Raw genomic sequence first — 16,689 nt, forward strand, 5'->3', positions numbered from 1 at the left:
CACGATCTCACGGTCCGTGAGTTCGAGCCCCGCGTCAGGCTCTGGGCTGATGGCTCGGAGCCTGGAGCCTGTTTCCGATTCTGTGTCTCCCTCTCTCTCTGCCCCTCCCCCGTTCATGCTCTGTCTCTCTCTGTCCCAAAAAAAAAAAAAAAAAATAAAATAAACGTTGAAAAAAAAAAAATTAGATGAAATCAGTCTTTCATTATGTATGTGTACATTGTACACTTTACATATCTTACAATTTTATCTGTCAATTACACCTCAATGAAGCTGAAGAACATTCTTTTAAAAAATGAGGTCACATCTATAATTGCTGTCATTTCACTTAGTATCAAGGACTTGGGATATGAAATGATTAGCCTTCTACCTCTTCACTGGAGCATACAGCTTATTGCTGAAGTGGATTTTCTAAATCAGAGATTTGTTGAGCTTTATTTTTTTTATTAAAAATATTTTTAAATTTTTTTTCCCAACGTTTATTTATTTTTGGGACAGAGAGAGACAGAGCATGAACGGGGGAGGGGCAGAGAGAGAGGGAGACACAGAATCGGAAACAGGCTCCAGGCTCCGAGGCATCAGCCCAGAGCCCGACGCGGGGCTCGAACTCCCGGACCGCGAGATCGTGACCTGGCTGAAGTCGGACGCTTAACCGACTGCGCCACCCAGGCGCCCCTATTAAAAATATTTTTAATGTTTTTATTTATTTTTTAGAGAGAGAGAGACAGAGAGTACAAGTGGCACTTGAGTAGGGAGGAGCAGAGAGAGAGGGAGAGAGAATCCCAAGCAGGATATGTGCTGTCAGCACAGAGCCAGACTCGTGGCTTGATCCCATGAACTGTGAGATCATGACCTGACCTGAAATCAACAGCTGGACACTTAACCAACTGAGCCACCCAGGCACCCCTTGTTGAGCTTTATCACTTGGGGGGGGTGTGCCTGGGTGGCTCAGTTGGGTGATGTCAGCACAGGGCATATCTCACAGTTCATGAATTGGAGGCTTGCATCTGGCTCTGCTCTGACAGTGGGGCTCAAACCTACGAACCGTGAGATTGTGACCTTAGCTGAAGTTGGACGCTTAACTGACCGAGCCACCCAGGCACCCCTATCAATTCATTATTAAAAGGATAATTCATAGTGCAAGGAGAGGGCACTAGGAGTTTGAGGGTAGTGTATCAGGCGTTTCTCTGATGTGGTGCAGAGACAGATGGGTTGGGTTTGCGTCTTGGACGTACCATTTCCTGTTCTATCATCCCCAGTTCTCAGTCTTCATCCTTTTCTTAAGAAAATTTTTTACTGTTTATTTATTTTTGAGACAGAGAGAGAGCAAGCGAGCGAGCTGGGGAGGGGCAGAGAGAGAGGGAGACACAGAATCCGAAGCAGGCTCCAGCCTCTGAGCTGTCAGCACAGAGCCCAACGCGGGGCTCGAACCCATGAACCACAAGATCATGACCTGAGCCAAAGTCGGATGCTGACTGAACCACCCAGGTGCCCCTCGGTCTTCATCCTTGAGGAGGGAAAGTAGCAGAATCCAGTGCTAGTGTTGCGCAGATTAAGGAAGTGGTCTATGCAAAACGCTTAGCACAGATGTGGAACGAGGCAAACACCTAAAAACTGTTAGCTCTTATTTCAGGTAGGGTATTTATTTCTCCCTAGGGCGCATGGATGGAGGGGGAATGTCATTGTCAGAGGCAGTGTTGCCCTATATGATCAGCAGATGTATATTCTGTACAGCACCTGAGAGTCCAGCTGTAGTTTATGTTACTAATTTACAGACACATTAAGAAATATGTATAGCTTATTAATCTCTTGTATTTAGGAAAAAAGTAGCATGCTCATGTGGTAGATGTTGAGACTAAAGTGTTGAAAGAATACTTTGATGACAAAAATGGTAAATCCTTTGTAATTTTGAAAATACAGAAAAGAAGAGGAGCAAAAATGATTTATAATCTTAGGTGGCCTTTAAAATAAAATTTACAGGGGCGCCTGGTGGCTCAGGCCGTTGAGCTTCCAACTGTTTGGCTCAAGTCATGATCTCACGGTTTGTGAGTTTGAGCCCAGCATCAGGCTCTGTGCTGATAGTGCAGAATCTGCTTGGAATTCTCTCTCTCCCTCTCTCTCTGTTCCCCCCCCCCCCAACTCTCTCTCAAAATAAATAAACTTAAAAATTGAAAAATAAAATTTACAATGCTAATGACTTAAATTTGGGGAACCAGTAAGCATCTTTACCAAGGGCCTAATTTGGGAAGTAAACTTTGAGAAGTGAAGCTCTGAGTTAAAAGGTAGTGGTTTAAATCACTCATTCTGATGTAAATGAGTTTGATCTCCATTACAGGGATGGGGCGACCTTTTTCATCAAAGGCACCTATCCAAGGGGGTGGGACTAGACCTCCAGGCCCCTGGGACTCTGGAAAAGGGGGCGGGTAGAGAAGGCCCACAGATCCCTCCCTGCTCCAGTATGCCAGTAACACTTCCTCCAGAGGTAGCAGGGATTTAAGAGAAAACAAAAAACAAAAAACCAAAAACCAAAAAAAAAAAAAAAAAAAGAGAAAGGAAAGAGAGACTCCGTTATCTAAAAGGAGTAAATAAGACTGATGCTTTTTGTCTCCTGTGTCCTTGATCTTGATTTTGAAACGCATGATAAACATTGGGCAGTAGCATTTGGGCTTTTTACTAGAGTTTTAAGTCCTCTAACTTTTAACACCATTCAAATGGTGTGCATAAATCAGATGGACAGAGACTGCGACAAACATTTATTTTCTCCCAACGCCTCTGCAATAGTTCAGACAATTTGCTTGTTGAACTCATCCGTACTGACAGCCCGCCTCCGTCGCCCTGCCTCGTCTGGGATATCAGTGAAACCTTACCCGTCTGCGGCCTGTCAGCCTCTGTTCTTTAGGAGGAACAGGTGGTAAAGGGAGAAAACTGTCAACGGGCCACGCATAAAGGAATCTATTGGAGAGTTGGCCGAAGTGTTTTAATCGGCCGGGAAACTCGAAAGTCGGGAAGCCTCTGTTTATTTCAAGGCCCCTCGCTGTTCGTTTGCCAAAAGCCTCGCGAACACGGCGTCCGCGGGGACGGAGCTGGCATCTTCTGGGCTTTTCCAGCGCCCCGCGCCGCCACCCGCGCCCACCTCCCTCCGCCCTCCCGCCCGCCCGCCGGCCTCTGTCTGCGCGCCGCCGTCTGATTGGTGCGCGGCGCAGCCTTGCCTTTTAGGGGCTGTTGTCGGGCGTTCAAAGTCAGTGGCTGCTTTTATCGACCAATCACGTATTTGCCTGGCAGAGGCCCACCGCTCCGGGGCCAATGGCGGGGAAGCCCACGACGCCGGCGCCGCGCCGGGCAGGCGCAGAGCTTAAGTTGCGGCGGGAGGCGCCGGGGCTCAGACCGCGCTGGGCGGCCGCCAGCTCGCACCTGGCACCTGCTGCCTGCTCGGCCGGGCTAGCGCCGCGTCCCCTCCCGGGGGTGTGTGTTGGGGGGAGCCCTCTTTCCGACTGTCAAAATGGTTATCAAAGTGTTTGTTGCCACATCTTCTGGGTCCATAGCGGTAGGTGTCTGATGGAACTCGTGGGGCTTTCTTCCTTATCGTATTTTCAGAGGAGCTCAGACTGGGGAGTAGAAGCAGCGGGTCCGGCCCAGCGTTGGCCTTAAGTTTCTTTTTGGAGGAGTGTGTGAGTAAGCCGGGGCCCTGCAGTAAGCCCGCGCGCCTTTGCTTTCTGCGTTCGTTTTAACCGTGTTGGAGGAATGTGTAAAGTGAGTGATCCAGGCGAGCTGGGTGTGAAAGGGGATTCCAGGAAGGGGGCGTGTTTGATGCTACAATTTTTAACATGTGATTTGTGTCGTGTTGTGTCGCATAGATTATAGAATCAGGGGCTATTTATTTATTTATTTATTTATTGGTGGCGCATTTCTGCCAATCATTCTGTAAGACTTAAGACTAAAGTTGCAGACAAATGATATTTGGTGGGTGTGCTGAACCCCATTTGGAGGGTGTGCTGAACCCCATTCCTAAAATGACTCCTGGGTGTAATTACAGTTGACCCTTGAACAATGCAGGGGTTAGGGGCACGGACACCCGCGCAGTGGAAAATCCCTGTATAACTTTTGACTCCCCAAAACTTTACTAATGGCCTCCTGTGGACCACAAGGCTTACTGACAACATAAACAGTCGGTTAACACATGGTTTCATATGTTATATGTAATATATACTGTATCCTTACAATAAGTAAGCTAAAGAAAAGAAAAAGTTATTAAAAAAATCATAAGGAAGAGAAAATATATTTATAGGGCTTTCTGTATTTATAAGAAAAAGAATCCACCTATAGGTGGACTGGTGCGGTTTAAACTTGTGTTGTTCAAGGGTCATCTGTACCTGCGCGTGCGATGTGACCAAACCGAAAGTGTAAAGTTAGCATGTGTAAGAGTATTATTTGAGGAAAATGATGTCACAGTGACAGGAGCAAATATCTCTAAGGCGACAGTTTTAAATGCTCTAGGAATTCAAACAGACCAAAAATAGGTACGAAGAGCTGACCCCCCTAACACTGTCTGATTTCCCTGGGACCAGGCTTAGAGTCACCCCTCCCGTTCCAGCCTTCATTCTGTGCAGGAGAGACCTGCCTGAAGTTACAGGGGTAACACGGGGAGCCATTTGTCCTTGGCAGTGATTCACGCTTTGCTTTTAGGCTTGAGCCTGAGGTGTCTATCAGTCTTGAGAGTGAAAGTTCCATGAGCATTTGAACATTTAGGGGGCTACGGGCAGAAAGCTGACGGTTGGACACCAGCAAGGGGGCAGTTTCCTTTTATATCTGGTTCCTGGGCCATCTTGCTGCTTGGATTTCACTCAGCCAGGATGATACCCTAGGCCAGCCACTGGCCGGGAACAGCCCCAATGCTGGCTCTTCAACGCCCCCACCCACAGCCCTGAAAGTTCGCGCAGTTTCTAGAGGGCAAGAAGAAAACAAGAGCGATGAGCCTGTGTGTCCCTGTGGGCACAGCGCATCAGCAACTGCTTAGTATCTCTGCAAAACATCTTTTAACAGAAACAGAGGAGGGAACGTTCCAGTTGTAAAACTGCAAAGTCTTTTGTGGCCGTTGACGACCTCAGAAACTTTGAGTTGGTCCACAAAGAGCACAGTTGTGGATTACTAGACAAAACGTGATTTTTAATGAAGGAAACAGCTTTAGTGGGCTCTCAATATGCTGTTGACGCTCACTGCGGGCAACTTTTACCCCGGCCCTGCCAATCTCCTCATGTTCTGTGCCCTGTGCATCCTTCCAGAGACAGCGAACAAACTCGTGGACGTCTTAGGATTATTTGATGTCTTACAGTCTTGAAGTTTGGGCACATGACTGAGTTAGCCTCCGAGGATCTGGAGGGGCACCGTTCATTCCAGGGTCTCGGAAAAGCCACGTTAATGCTGGTTCCCTAAGCAAATGTTTTGTTGGCGCTTGGAAGTGTTTGACCTTGGGAAAGTTATCTCACCTTGCTAAGCCTCAATTTCCTTATCTGTAAAGTGAGGATAAGAATAGTACTCATCTCATTGGCGTCCTCTTGAGGATTTAGGAAAGAAGGCATGGAGTGCCCTGTGTGGTGTCAAATGCTCAGTCAGTGCTTAACATATACTACAATTATTAGTTAACTTTATAATTATTACATATGGCTACTTAATTTAATTATAACTATTATATCATATATATTATATATTATAATCGTTGGCTAATGTTAGTCAATATTAATCAATATTGTAGTTGCTGTAATTATTAGTTAATATTAGTACATGTGAGTGTGATGATGATGTTTCAGAAGAATTGTCCCAAGACACTTAAGTGGAAAGATTTTTGTCTGATCCTGAAGGATGAGAACGGATTATTCCCATGGTATCAGTGCTACTGATTTTTCCTGGGGTGGGGGGGGGGGAGATTTTATCCAGAAGCTTCTTGGCAGGGGAACCCCAGAGCGACTGCCAGCACTGATGCTGTGTATGTGGTGGTCGTTCTGCGAAACCTTTACTACTTATTTCTACACTCTTTACTTTTAAAAATGGGTTCTTGCCTGCAACTTTGTTGATGAGGGCATGTGATTTCTGTTGGATGAACATAATTAATGAAAAAGGAAAAAACAGGGGCACCTGGGTGGCTCAGTCGGTTAAGCATCTGACTTCGGCTCAGGGCATGATCTTGAGGTTCGTGAGTTTGAGCCCCACGTCCGGCTCTGTGCTGACAGCTCAGAGCCTGGAGCCTGCTTCGGATTCTTTGTCTCCCTTTCTGTCTCTCAAAAATAAATAAACATTAAAAATTTTTTTTTTTAGAAAAAGTAACAGGGCACCTGGATGGCTCAGTCGGTTAAGCGTCAGACTTCAGCTCAGGTCATGATCTCATGGTTTGTGAGTTCAGGCCCCACATCGGGCTCTGTGCTGACAGCTCAGAGCCTGGAGCCTGCTTGGGATTCTGTGTCTCCCTCTCTGTCTGCCCCTTCCCTGTTCACTCTCTGTCTATGTGTCTCTCAAAAATAAATTTTAAAAATGTTAGGGGCGCCTGGGTGGCTCAGTCGGTTGGGCGACCGACTTCGGCTCAGGTCATGATCTCGCGGTCCGTGAGTTCGAGCCCCGCATCGGGCTCTGTGCTGACAGCTCAGAGCCTGGAGCCTGCTTCACATTCTGTGTCTCCCTCTCTCTCTGACCTTCCCCCATTCATGCTCTGTCTCTCTCTGTCTCTAAAATGAGTAAATGTTAAAAAAATTAAAGGGGTGCCTGGGTGGCGCAGTCGGTTAAGCGTCCGACTTCAGCCAGGTCACGATCTCGCCGTCCGTGAGTTCAAGCCCCGCGTCGGGCTCTGGGCTGATGGCTCGGAGCCTGGAGCCTGTTTCCGATTCTGTGTCTCCCTCTCTCTCTGCCCCTCTCCCGTTCATGCTCTGTCTCTCTCTGTCCCAAAAATAAATAAAAAACGTTGAAAAAAATTAAAAAAAAAAAAATAATGTTACAAAAAATTTAAAAAAAAGTAAAAAACAAATTGCAATCTCTTTATGAGGGCTTATGCATATGCAGCTGTGTGTCATATTTCTGAACAGTTGATCACAAAGCACTGTCACATATTTTTCTGCTTTACAGAGGAATGTGGGTGAAGAGACCCTGGTAGCAGGAGCAGATCTGTGTCTTCCTGAAGGCCATTGCCACAGTGGGCTGAGGGGACAAGGGGAGAGAAGACGGTTCTCACTGTTTGCAAGCTGCACAGCCCCTGGAAACTTGATCTTTAAAAAATTTTTTTTCGTTAATTTTTTTTAAATGTATGTTTATATTTGAGAGAGAGAGAGAGGGCATGAGCAGGTGAGGGGCAGAGAGATGGACACAGAATCTGAAGCAGGCTCCAAGCTGGGAGCTGACAGCACAGAGCCTGACATAGGGCTCGAACTCATGGACCATGATATCATGACCTGAGCCGAAGTCGGACGCTCAACCGACTGAGCCACCCAGGTGGCCCGTTTTTAATTTTTAAAAATGTTCTTATTTATTTTTGAGAGAGAGAGAGAGAGCACATGCAGGGGAGGGGCAGAGAGAGACAGAGACACAGAATCTGAAGCAGGCTCCAGGGTGAGCTGTCAGCACAGAGCCTGAAGTGGGGCTCGAACTTGTGAACTGTGAGAGCATGATCTCAGCCAAAGTTGGATGCTCAACTGACTGAGCCACGCAGGTGGCCCTGGAACCTTGATCTTTAAGGACAGACCGTAATGGTGGCTCCTGGCTTTCTCGATCCTTTCTCCAGTCTTGACTGAGTGTAAATATGATGGGGAAAAATCTTGGCTCTTGGATGAGATGGATCTGGGTGTAAATCTTGGAAAACTCCTTAATTCACCAGTAATTCACCGGTAATTCAGCTTTGTAATTTTAAAATGGTGATGGGGGGGGGGCGGTGCCTGGGTGGCTTAGTCAGTTAAGCATCTTACTCTAGGTTTCGGCTCAGGTTATGATCTCACGGTTTGTGAGTGTAAGCCCCATATCTGGCTCTGTGCTGACAGTGTAGAGCCTGCTTGGAATTCTCTCTCTCTTTCTCTCTCTCTCTCTGCCCCTCCCCTGCTTGCTCTCTCTGTCTCTCAATAAATAAATAAACTTTAAAAAAATTAAAAAAAAAAGGTGATCAGAGGACTTAGCCTGGCCTGGTCATCGGGATGAGTCAGTGAGGTGACAACGTGCCAGGTGCCTGACCACGCAGGCTCTCACCTTGTGCAAAATGCTCGTCCACGCACCGTGTTCCCTGGTTCTCACCAGAGCCTGGGGTGGGGCTGGGGTGGCGCTTAAACATTTTGCAGCCTTAGAGTGGATCCCCTCAGGAGGCTGACAGCAGCCTTCTGAGCCAGGAGGGAAATGAAGGTCGCCTCCCCCAAATGCAGTGTGCTTTTCACTAAGTGCAATGGCCTCAGTTGGAAAAGCTCCTAACTGTACAAGACAATAAAAGGGAGGTGCCAAGCAAGTGGCTCAGTGATCCCTCTGACACATTACAGTAACCAACAGTGGTTGGTGACTTCAGGAAAACAACACTTTCTCTCTCTCTCTCTCTCTCTCTCTCTCTCTCTCTCTCTCCCTCTCTCTCTCTCCCCCCCCTCTTTTTTTAAGATTTTAAAAAAAAGTTTATTTTTGAGACAGAGAGAGAGAGAGACAGAGTGTGAGCAGGGGAGGAGCAGAGAGAGAGGGAGACACAGAATCCAAGGCAGGTTCCAGACTCTTTGCTGTCAGCACAGAGCCCGATGCGGGGCTTGAACTCCCACACTGTGAGATCATGACCTGAGCCGAAGTCAGATGCTTAACCCACTGAGCCCCCCAGGTGCCCCGAAAACAACACTTTCTTATGAATGAATGAAACAGGATGGGAAAGCAGAGATCTCTGAGCCTCGGCGAAGTCCCAAAGGCTCCACATGACCCAGACCCCAGGGACCCCCAGGTCCTCCAGAGGGGCTACCTAGAAAGAGGCTGCAGCCTGTGGGGCCGGCACTGGCCAGGGTGCCATGGAGGGAAGAGAAGGGGCAGGAGGTGGGGAGGGGAGGGTGTCTGTGGTGGGAACCACTGGGTGCCGTGCCCGCACCTTCCCCCGGGGACCATAAAGGGAGGTGCCCCCTGGGAGCTGATGGCTCTCGGGGGTCAGCTTGGGAGGCCGTGTAAAGAAGAGTGAGCACTTTTTGCCTGTGAGGGTCCGGTGGGGCTCCTTGAATAGATATCCACCAGGAGGGAGGACTGTGGGGGAGAGGGCCCCCACTCAGGGTGCAGATTTTTTTCCTCTCTGTTTTGGGGGGGCGAGGGGCTGGGAGATAGCACTTAAGACAGTATCATGCACCCAACAGTCCGTTAAGTTCCTGTACATGCAGTTGTTTGGCAAGAAATAACGGGTCTTCCCCTCCCTGGTTCTCTCGCCCTCTTTGACCTTCTCACAGAAGAAACACAAGTCAGGACTTGGGCAAGGGTCCCCAAGGCACCCTTGGGGAAGGGGATTTTCATCTATTCAGAAATCAGGGAGTAAGATGAAATCCTTCTTGTATTTCACCTCAAGTCCTGACGCATGATTAATAGAGATGGAAATAATGTTGGCGAGGTGGCCGTGGACCTCGGCCAGGCTGGTCCGGGCTGCCGGGAGGGTATCTGAGAAGGAAGGAAGACGGGGCTTTGGACAGAATGAAGGATGTTGCCTTCTGACTATTTAATTACAAGCAAACCTGCCTAAAATGAAGACGTCTCCTCTCTTCAAGCCGCAGAGTTATCTCTGGAAATAGCTTAAGGAATAAGCAATTTATAGAGTGGCACGGATAATTACGGACAGGTTGGAAAGTATGTATAGGAAACATGATTAATTAACATAGTAATTTAGTCCAACAACCTGTCATCAGGTCTGATGGGATTTTTGTCATATTCAGAGATTCAGCTGTGAGGCTGTGGCGTTGGGAGCACAGTTTCTGTGCGGAGGAACAGAAGGTCCAAGGGCCCAACCTTGGGGGAGGACACGTGGGTGTAGAAATCGGAGCCTTTCCTTTGCTTCCGATAGATGTGACACTCAGGAATGTACCAGCATGTGTGTGCCAGGAGCCTGAGGGAAATTCCATCACCCCACACCTTTCTGTATGACTTTTATTTTTTATTTTGGTCCATGCTTGCCCCAAACTGAGTCTTTCTGATTAAGTGTTGTATTGTAGCTAACAGCAGCCTTCAATTTAGTGATCTCATGCTTTTAGACCCATTATCTTTGTTATGTTGGTAGAACAAATGTTAATGAAAAAGTAAATGTGTGATGACCACTTATATATATGGGTATACACATAACATATATACAATCTTATGTATAATTTATATTTACTTGTAAGGAATTTACAAATTATATTCATTTATGTTATATTTTTAATTAATATGCAATCAGAGCACCACCAAAATGATATGATACAGAATTTCATTTGGGTGGTGATTTGCTTCCCGGGCTTAAGCATCCATACGTGCCTTCTTTTTCCTTATATTAAGAAAGAAATACTCTACACACAAGTCATTGAAGGATTCATTTATTTTGGGAAAAATGAACAATAATTTTTGGGAGGGCGCCTGGGTGGGTCAGTTGGTTAAGCCTCTGACTCTTGATCTCAGCTCAGGTCTCGATCTCAAGGTCATGAGTTCAAGTCCCATGATGGGCTTCATACTGGGCATGGAGCCTACTTAAAATAACAATAATGATAATATAATAATAATAGTAATAATAATAATAATAATAATTTTTTGTATACATGTCTCTGGAAGGAATTAGGTTTGACCCAAAGAGGGATGGGCATGGGCCTTTTATATCATTTTTTGGGGATTCTCAAATTCTAGTCTCTTTACTGATAAATGAATTACACAAGAATAACAAGGGGGAGCCTATAAAATATGTACATATATACATATAAAATATGTGTATATATTTTAGAGAGAGACCATGAGCAAGGAAGAGGGGCAGAAGGAGAGAGAGAGAGAATCTTTTTTTTTTTTATGTTTATTTATTTTTGAGAGTGAGACACACAGAGTGCAAGCAGGGGAGGGCCAGAGAGAGACGGAGACAGAATCTGAAACAGGCTCCAGGCTCTGAGCTGTCAGCACAGAGCCCGACACAGGGCTCGAACTCATGAACCACAAGATCATGACCTGAACTGAAGTTAGACGCTTAACCGACTGAGCCACCCAGGTGCCCCGGGAAGGAGACAGAATCTTAAGCAGACTCCATGCTCAGTGCTGAGCCCGACGAAGGACTCGCTCCATGACCCTGGGATCATGACCTGAGCCAAAATCAAGAGTCCGATGCTCAACCAGCTGAGCCACCGAGGCATCCCTTTTTTTTTTTAATAAAATGTTTTTCATGACTTGTTTTGATAGGAGACAACATTCTATGCAGAGAACTTAAAAAATTGAGATATTAGGGGCACCTGGGTGGCTCATTTGGTTAAGTGTCTGACTCTTGATTTGAGCTCAGGGTTGTGAGTTCAAGCCCCACCTGGGGCTCCATGCCCAGGGTGGAGCCTACTAACAAAATAATAAGATACTAGGTATTTTCGTGTCAAAGAAAACATTTAAAATTTTACTCATATTTTTAAGAAATGACTTATTTTGCTTTATTTTGCTGATCATCGACAGCGTGTTCGCTGTCTAGGATGTACAAATGGGTTGTTATTTGCATTTTTTTTTTCCACCCAGATAAGCAGCGTACGGATCTGTTCACGCGAAGAACTCGGTGCGATGTCTTGTGCCGAGGAGAGTGGATAAATCAGTGTTGATTGATGGTTCGGTTGACCACTCTGGACCTCTTTGTCAGAGGCTCTTAAGGGGAGGCCACGGGGTCTGTGCAGGAAAGGGGCGTCGTGCATTTGGGGAGTGAATGCTCTGAAGAGAGAGAGTGGCTGTGGTTGTCTCTGGGGATGGGGGTCTGAGTTGTGGAGAGGCCAGCGTCCTGAGAAATGGCGGCTGGGAGACAAGAGCTCTGGGTTGGGAGAAGGGCGCCAAGAGCTGCATCTCAGGCGAGGCTGGCGCCCGCTCCCCACGTGAGCGGAGAGGAGAAAGCCGAGAGAGACCAGGGTTCTTTGCCTGTGTTGCGCTTCGCGAGCTGGGAGACACAGCCACTGGCTGTTTCTGTCTTTTCCTCTGTTCTTTCCCCTTTCAGTGCTCTCCACGTGGGCTTTCCAATCTCCTGTCCTGTTTCGAAAGCCACTTTTGTTCAATGTGACTCACGTGCCCGTTTTCATAACTGTGAGGGAAGTGCTTTTTAGTTGGGTGTGCTTGGTATTTACGTTTCATAGCGAATTCTCTTTTGTCTCTTTTCTTCCTTCTCTTCTCCCACCCCCCCCTCCTCTTTCTTCATAACCAATTCTTATTTATTTCTTTTTTTTGGCGTGAAAGCTTAGCGGAGAATTAAAAGTACGTCAAAGACCTCAAATAAAACCTAGGATGAGGGCATCTCTATTCTTATTAGGCTGATTATACCATGATGGAAACACTGGTGAGATTACACTTTTAGAATTTAAATAATCACTCTGGTTGATCCTTTGTAATGAAGAGGTGTGATCTCATTGTCTACCTTGTTTCAATAATAGCGGGATTATTTGTGTCGCATGGTATAGTTGGAGAAAGGACTTCTGTAAATCTAAGCAAGACATTACAAAATAAAGCCGGTCGAATCGTAATCTTTCTCTACTCTTGACTCAGATTAGGAAGAAGCAGCAAGAAGTAGTGGGCTTTTTGGAAGCTAATAAGATCGACTTTAAGGAATTGGACATTGCTGGAGACGAAGACAACAGGAAGTGGATGAGGGAGAATGTTCCTGGAGAGAAGAAACCTCAAAACGGGATCCCTTTGCCTCCCCAGATCTTCAATGAAGAGCAGTATTGTGGGGTGAGTGTTTGATCTCTTGGGAAGTTCTCTTGTGTGAGTGTTTACCAGAAATGGTTTAAAGCAGATTAATTTGGAGGCAGAACTTGAACTTGTTGACAGTTTCAGGACACGATCTGTTTCTCCCAGTACCCAGACGGTGGATCCATTGTGAGTAGTCAGTGCATGAGATTTACAAAAGGAGAGAAACAATAAAATGATGATTTGGAAGTTCCTGGGATTATTTTAGGTTCCTTATTTTGCTTTGAAGAAATTAGCTCACTTGTTCAAATAAAGTGTGCATTTTGTTGGAAAGGGATTCTTTTAACATATTTTTTATTAAAACATTTTCTGTATTTCAGAGAGAGAGAGAGCATGTGTGCGCATAAGCAGGGGAGGGAAGGAGGGGCAGAGAGGGAGAGGGAGAGAGAGAATCCCAAGCAGGCTCCACGCTCAGTGTAGGGTGTGACTGGGGGCTCGATCTCACAACACTGGGATCATAACCTGAGCCGAAATCAAGAGTCAGACACTAAACCGACTGAGCCACCTAGGTGCCCCTGTTGGAAAGGAATTCTGACCAGTCTTGCAAGGTACCCATCCATGAACCCAGGCAGACACAGGTAGGCTTTCACTTTACAAAAAACATTTTTTTTTAATGTTTATTTTTGAGAGAGAGAGAAAGACAGAGTGCGAGCAGAAGAAGGGCAGAGAGAAAGAGAGACACAGAATCCAAAGCAGACTCGAGGCTCCAAGCTGTCAGCACAGAGCCCATGTGGGGCTGGAACCCATGAACCGCGAGATCATGACCTGAGCCGAAGTGGGATGCTTAATTGACCGAGCCACCCAGGCACCCCGGCTTTCTTTCACTTTTATAAAAATGATTTGCAGGATCACCTGGGTGGCTCAGTCGGTTAAGCATCCGACTCTTGATTTGGGCTCATCCTGATCTCACGGTGGTTAGATTGAGCCCCGTGTCAGGCTCAGCACTGAGTGTGGAGCCTTTTTAGGATTCTCTCTCTCCCTCTCCCTCTGCCCTTCCCCTGCTTGCGTTCTCTAAAAAAGAATGATTTTCAGAAGTCGGGTCTTCATACAGATACCTTAAATTTGTTTAAATGTATCTAGATTGTTTAAAAACTGTCCTGAACACTTTAATTATAGCAGCAATTTTATTTTATACATTTAATAGTTCACTTCCCCAGAAAATCACTTTTTCCTCAGAGTTTTTTCCACAGTTCTGCTTTGTAAATCAAATTGTTGAAAAGAAACATTTAAAAACTCAAAGGGCTTTAGAACACGCGCACTGGAAGCTGTCTGGGGGTCATCTGAGCCTTCTAGGTCATTTTTCAGATGCCTCCATCAGGGCTCCGGAGGGTGGAGGGAGCCGGTCAGTGTTGTGTTGTTCCTGAAGGCTGGAGCCACCTGTAGGAATCTTGACTCACCTCTTTCCTTGCACGCAAAATGGCTGCTTCTTTATTTATTTTTTTCAATGTTTATTTATTTTTGGGACAGAGAGAGACAGAGCATGAACGGGGGAGGGGCAGAGAGAGAGGGAGACACAGAATCGGAAACAGGCTCCAGGCTCTGAGCCTTCAGCCCAGAGCCCGACGCGGGGCTCGACCTCACGGACCGTGAGATCGTGACCTGGCTGAAGTCGGACGCTTAACTGACTGTGCCACCCAGGCGACCCAATGGCTGGTTCTTTAGATTAGCTCCTCTTGATTCTGTGTCTCATCTAAAGCTGGCATGGTCCAATTAAAGCCTGAAGGCCAAGGCCTGTGGCTGCCTGTTTTAGTAAATACAGTGTTATTGGAACACGTCCACACTAGTTCAATGACCCATCACCTGTGGCTGATTTTGCATAGTGGGAGAGCTGAGTAGTTGCCACAGAGACCATATGACTCACAAAGCCAGAAGTATTTAGTATCTGCCCATTTACAGAGAAGCTTTGGGGGTCTGCCTCCGACGTGAAGCACTGACTTGTTTGGTTACTGGAGGTTTGTATTCGTTTCATAAGGTGGATGTAACAAAACACCACAAACATGGTGGCTGTTGTGAGCTGTCTGTGCCCTCCCCAAATTCATAGGTTGAAGCTCTAACCTCCACAGTGAGGGTATTTGGAGATGAGGCCTTTGGGAAGTATCAGCTGAGATGAGGTCATGCAGGGAGGGGGTGCTTTGTGACGTGATTAATGTCCTCGGAGGAAGAGGGAGAGAGAGAGAGAGAGAGAGAGAGAGAGAGAGATATCCTTCTCTCTCCCCCATGTGAGCACACGGCCAGAGGCAGCTGTCTGCAAGCCAGAACCCAGCCATCCTGGCACTCTGGTCTCGGGAGTCCAGCCCCCAGAGCTGTGAGATGACACATTTCTGTCATTTAAGCCCCTCAGTCTGTGGCATTTTGTTATGCAATCCAAGCTGACTAATTCGGTGCTTTAAAATAACAGAAATGTACTCTCGCACAGTTCTGGAGGTCAGAGGTCTGAAGGCAAGGCGTCAGTAGCATTGGTTTCTTCTGGAGGCTACGAGGGAGGATCTGTTCCATGCCTTTCTCCTAGCTTCTGGTGCTTGCCAGCAACCCTTGGTGTTCCCCAGCTCGAAGATATCTCTCTCCGATCTCTGTCTCCATCTCTCCTTGTGTTCTCCTGGTCTCTGTCTTCACTTGGCTTCTTTAAGGACAGCAGTCATTGGAATAGGGCTCACCCCACTCCAGTATAGCCTCTTGTAACTAATCACATCTGTAAATATCCTATTTCCGAATAAGGTCACTTTCTCAGGTTCTGGGTGGACGGGGATTTGTGGGGAACAGCACAGGGCTGTATGGATTTACATGGCTGTGTTAGCATTGTTCAGAGGCTTAGCTCAGTCCTGTGGGTGGGGGGGTGTTTTCAAACAGTCTGAACGTGGCAAACTCTTGTTTAAGAGAACGTATAGTCCAGCCCAGGCCTCCTGTGGGTTTAAGCTGGGGCTTCCCAGGATGTAGAATGGAATTCCTATGTGAGGAAGGGTCCTCCCCTCCACCTCTCACTCTTGCCTTCCCCTGCCCTCCCCACATCCTGACATCCCTGCATCCTGACCCATATTTCTAAGGCTTGGGGCTCTTTGTTTTTTTAAAAAATGTTTATTTATTTATTTTGAGAAAGAGAGAGAGCAAGCAGAGGGGAGGAGCAGAGAGAGAGAGGGAAAGAGACAATCCCAAGCAGGCCCGGCTTGGGGTTCGAACTCACAAATCATGAGATCATGACCTGAGCTGAAACCAAGAGTTGGACGCTTAGCCAACTGAGCCACCCAGGTGTCCCATAAGACTTGGGGCTCTTATTGGATGAGGAAAGGAATAGTGGTGGTGGGCAATTTTAATTTTATTTTTTATAACTTTTCTTAATAATTGAAAAATCAATACATGTGCACACTGAAAACTTTAAATGGTTCAGGGGCGCCTGGGTGGCTCAGTGGGTTAAGCGTCCGACTTCGGCTCAGGTCATGATCTCGCGGTCCGTGGGTTCGAGCCCCACGTCGGGCTCTGTGCTGACAGCTCAGAGCCTGGAGCCTGTTTCAAATTCTGTGTCTCCCTCTTTCTCTGACCCTCCCCTGTTCATGTTCTCTCTCTCTCTGTCTCAAAAATAAATAAACGTTAAAAAAAAAAATTTATTTATTTATTTATTTTTCCAATATATGAAATTTATTGTCAAATTGGTTTCCATACAACACCCAGTGCTCATCCCAAAAGGTGCCCTCCTCAATACCCATCACCCACCCTCCCGTCCCTCCCACCCCCCATCAACCCTCAGTTTGTTCTCAGTTTTTTAAAAAAAATTTAAATGGTTCAAAAGTTGCCTCTGGTAAA

The 16,689-nt window shown here is 46.7% G+C and overlaps 1 protein-coding gene across 2 annotated transcripts in view; it reads left to right on the plus strand.

Moving 5' to 3' along the window:
- The first annotated feature begins 3,350 nt into the window (after window positions 1-3,350).
- Window positions 3,351-16,689, plus strand: part of SH3BGR (SH3 domain binding glutamate rich protein) — a 55,040-nt gene continuing 41,701 nt past the window's right edge. For both annotated transcript variants that reach the window (XM_047874884.1, XM_047874885.1), the window contains exons 1-2: window positions 3,351-3,541; window positions 12,691-12,876. In XM_047874884.1, coding sequence (XP_047730840.1) covers window positions 3,497-3,541; window positions 12,691-12,876 — 231 coding nt within the window. In that variant the 5' untranslated portion in view covers window positions 3,351-3,496. The remainder of the gene's footprint in view (window positions 3,542-12,690; window positions 12,877-16,689) is intronic.

The sequence above is a fragment of the Prionailurus viverrinus genome, chromosome C2, assembly GCF_022837055.1.
Source record: "Prionailurus viverrinus isolate Anna chromosome C2, UM_Priviv_1.0, whole genome shotgun sequence".
Lineage (NCBI taxonomy): Eukaryota > Metazoa > Chordata > Mammalia > Carnivora > Felidae > Prionailurus > Prionailurus viverrinus.